The sequence below is a fragment of the Temnothorax americanus genome, unplaced genomic scaffold, assembly GCF_048541705.1.
Source record: "Temnothorax americanus isolate GAGA-0224 unplaced genomic scaffold, ASM4854170v1 Scaffold2, whole genome shotgun sequence".
NCBI lineage: Eukaryota > Metazoa > Arthropoda > Insecta > Hymenoptera > Formicidae > Temnothorax > Temnothorax americanus.
Window position 1 is genome coordinate 149,790 of NW_027509338.1, and position 4,040 is coordinate 153,829.

The window sequence follows — 4,040 nt, forward strand, 5'->3', positions numbered from 1 at the left end:
CGAGATGCGCCGCGGTTGCAAGCGCGCGAGTGAGCGATAACGCCGAGCCGCTCCAACGTGAGGTGTGTCCGCGAGCGATAACACTGAACGTGATATTGGGTGGGTAGGGAGCCATAAGACAAAAAAAACGTGAGTTATTTTAATAGCATATATTTCATTTATTTTAATAGCATATATTTCATTTATTTTAAAAACATATATTTCATTTATTTTAATAACATATATTTCATTTATTGTAATAACATATATTTAATTTATTTTAATAACATATATTTTATTTATTGTAATAACATATATTTCATTTATTTTTTAATAATACGTTTCACTTTTGTGACGGCCAACCTTCGGGGACATCTTCGTCGTCACCGATGTTTACTACTTCTCGTTCTTGAATGTTCGGCTCGTCACCGTCGTGTGACTGGGAACGACCTGCGACTACCTCCTCGGTAGCGTTCAAACGGGCGACGTCTCTGTACATCCCGCGTATTCTGCTCACGAAGACACGAATCTGATTCCGACACTTCTTTGCCAACGAAATGATGATGGTTCTGCACAAGAGTAAAAATAAAAATATAATTAATAAATATGAATATATAAAAATGTTAATTAATACCATTAAAATGGTGTTAATAAATAATTTGAAAGTAAAGTACTTACGTTCTCTCCAACATGACCGCGTCCTCGTCGACTCGTACTGTCAGCTGCAGGCAGGGAGGCACCTTTTCCGAAATATTCCTTATTCGCGCCTGCAGCTGCCCCACAGCGTCGCACATATCGTCGACTTCCCGTGTCAGAGCCGCGGTTTGTATTTGTAGCATTTCGCAAATACCCTTCAACTGATTGAGTTTATCCATGTTTAAAAAAGTATAAAGTTTACAATAATTCACGCGAGCACTGATGTGGATAGACTACACCCAAGTCTAGTCTCGAGTTCTTTATATATCGAAAAAATGCAACAAAAGGAGGATATTGCGGTGGAAAAATATACTAAGAATAGCATTTTTGCATCGAGAAAAAGTGCATTTTTTTTATCAAACAGACTCATCCGCCGGAATCGACGCATTTTTTCCCACCCGAAACCTCGCCGCCGCACCTATCCGCGCCCAGAAAGTGCATCAACAAAAGAAGGATATTGCGGTAAAAAATATAATAAAAATAGCATTTTGCATCGAAGAAAAAGTGCATTTTTTTTATCAAACCGACTCATCCGCCGAAATCGACGCATTTTTTCCTACCCGAAACCCCGCCGCCGCACCTATCCGCGCCCAGAAAGTGCATCAACAAAAGATAGATATTGCGGTAAAAAATAAAATAAAAATAGCATTTTGCATCGAAGAAAAAATGCATCGAAGAAAAAATGAGTTTTTTTTTTTATCAAACCGACTCATCCACCAAAATCGTCGACGCAATTTTTCCCACCCGAGATCCCACCGCCACCTATCCCGATCTATCGATAACGAGTATCCTCGCGAAAACATCGTACATCCGGTCCGCTCATCGCGATCGCGCTCAAACCGCAACACACCGTCATCGCAGTTCCACCGTCTCTCTCTCGCTCCCGTACTCTCGACGATGTGGCTTGCGCGCGTAATCGCGTTAACCGCGTGTTTTATCACCGTGAGGTGCGTCAATCCCACAGACGAAAATTACGCGCTCACGTTCGATTACCTGCAGAAATACGGATATCTGACCAAAGATGTGGACACGGTTCCGGCTCAGAGACGAAACGACGTTCTTCGCATAGCCATCGAGAAATTTCAGAAATACTACGATTTGCCCGGCAATGGATCGCTCAACAGCAAAACGTTGGAATTGATGGGTAAACCGCGATGCGGTTTCCGAGATATTCTGAAGCACGGAACGAGAGCGAGTCTATCCAAGTGGCCGAGAACGCACCTGACGTGGGATTTTTACGTAGTCACCGAGAACGAATTGAACACGGCACAGGCCGCGTTCGACGTGTGGTCGCGGCATTCGGCATTGACGTTCGAACGCTCCACAATCAATCCCGACATTATAATATCTTGGCGACGCCTAAGTCACGCTAACATGAATATTGAGGTAAACGGCCCAAATTGCTCGGCCAAATTCGACGGTCCCGGTGGCGCACTCGCCCACGCGTCTCTCCCGACTGACGAAGCGGGTTTCGTCTCCGAGGTGCACGTCGACGGAGACGAGCCGCGGAACATTTACGTCAGTAAAAATCCCTCGGATAAGGTCTCCCTTCATTACACGCTGATGCACGAGATCGGTCACTCTCTCGGATTACTGCACAATAAGCGCAGGTTTTCGGTGATGTTCGCGTACACGCCCGACAAGCAGTATCCGGTTAAACTCGACCAATACGATATCATCGACATTCGACGTTTGTACGGCGAGAAATTGGTGAACGATCCCCCGCAGACGCCGGCGCCACCGCCGCCACCGCCGTCGCCGGATCTGTGCGCCCTTGATCGCGTGAACGCGATATTGATCGTGGAAAATCGAATGTTCATCTCGTACAGGCATTACGTTTGGTCGTTCGATCTGGACGGTAGGACGTACAACGGACCTCTGGCCCTGTCGAATCACATGAGCTTTCTTCACGACAATTACACGCGCGTGACTGCCGCCTATCAATCGCCGTCCGGCGATGTCGTGGTGTTTGCGGATAATTTGGTGTACTTGGTTCAATGTCCGGAACTTACTCTGCGGCCAAATTGGCCGAAAACTCTGCAGGAACTCGGATTTCCCGCAAAGACGAAGATCAACGGAGCGGTGAACACCCACAGAGGACGTTCCTTCGTGCTGTTCAGCGGCAACTCGGTGGGCGAGATAAACGAATGTGACCATCACAGAGTTGTCAGATTTACGCCTCTCGAGGCGACGTTTCCCGGAATTCTGATCGGCGTGACGTCGATCTTCCGATACATCGACGGCAATCTGTACTTCACCACTCGGACGCAGTACTACAGATTTAACGAATTTACGAAGACCGTCACGGGGGCTGGAAAAGTCGATCTGCGGATACTGAATATCGTCTGCCCTAAGGACGATTTGTTGAAACAGTTGTGCGATCTTCTCGATCGATTCGTGCACGTCAGCGATTTAACGTCACCGACGGGCGATTCGGACGACGACGAGAACGGCGTTCGGCTTTCCGACCAAAGGGGGTAGGGGAACCGCGCTGATCCCCGCACCACACCACACCACACCACGCCACACATCGCGCGACACATAAGTAAGAACTCTTTGTGCACTTATATACCGATGTGCGCCGCCCAAAGCCTCAGTGCCGCATCGTCAGCCGAAATCGACGCGTTGGAAAGAACAGAACAACGAACGATATACCATAGTGCGGAGAAAATGTTCTCGACGCTGACCGATCGACCCGCGCCGAGGGATCTCTCTCCTCGCGAGACGGAATCGGAGGCGAACGAAAACGGCAAGAGACACCGCGTCGAATCGACGGACGATTGCCGCGATCACGATTATCATCGTCGGACGTCGCGTTCTAAGCTCTCAGCACCCAACGACGTTATTCGCGATGTCATTGTCATGACTCCGGTGCGCGTCCTGGCGACGCGTTATCCGCTGACGACGACTGGCTACAAACACTTGACCATCGGTATCACGATCAAGTCGCCGTGGTACGGTACGCCCTCGCCTTCGTACGTGGAGATCGCCCTAGGAGACAAGCAAGGCAAGGAGATCTGTATGACGGTCGACGTGTGGAAAGGACTGGTCGAGCGCAAACGCGACGTGTTGGAGAGTCTGCAATCCAGCCTCGTCGAGCCCGGAACCCGCTCCCCCGCGCCGATATCGATCGGAGACCTGACGCTGCGATTCGGATCGATAAACAACCTGCCGATCTTGCGTATAGAGCTACCCAACGCGACTCGTCTGGCGATGTCGCTCGCCACCGTGTACCTGCTGTACGATTTCCAGTTTTGCGTCGATCGCGTCGTATCGGGGCTGAGCTCCGCAACCGAGGAGGTCGACGCGAAGTATTCCCGCTATCGGGAAATAGCCCGCGACGCGTGTAAGAACTATTGCAAGAC

At 49.3% G+C, this 4,040-nt stretch overlaps 2 protein-coding genes across 2 annotated transcripts; one reads left to right on the forward strand and one right to left on the reverse strand.

Annotated features, from left to right (window-relative positions):
• Window positions 1–322: 322 nt before the first annotated feature.
• Window positions 323–854, reverse strand: LOC143897007 (uncharacterized). The gene is made up of 2 exons (XM_077405278.1): window positions 658–854; window positions 323–548 (listed from the first exon to the last, which is right to left on the reverse strand). The coding sequence occupies exons 1-2, from the start codon at window positions 852–854 to the stop codon at window positions 323–325; spliced, it is 423 nt and encodes a 140-aa protein (XP_077261404.1).
• Window positions 855–1,341: 487 nt separating this feature from the next.
• On the forward strand, window positions 1,342–3,166 carry LOC143897006 (matrix metalloproteinase-18-like). The gene has a single exon (XM_077405277.1). The coding sequence runs from the start codon at window positions 1,342–1,344 to the stop codon at window positions 3,154–3,156; it is 1,815 nt and encodes a 604-aa protein (XP_077261403.1). The 3' UTR covers window positions 3,157–3,166.
• The last annotated feature ends 874 nt before the right edge of the window (window positions 3,167–4,040 follow it).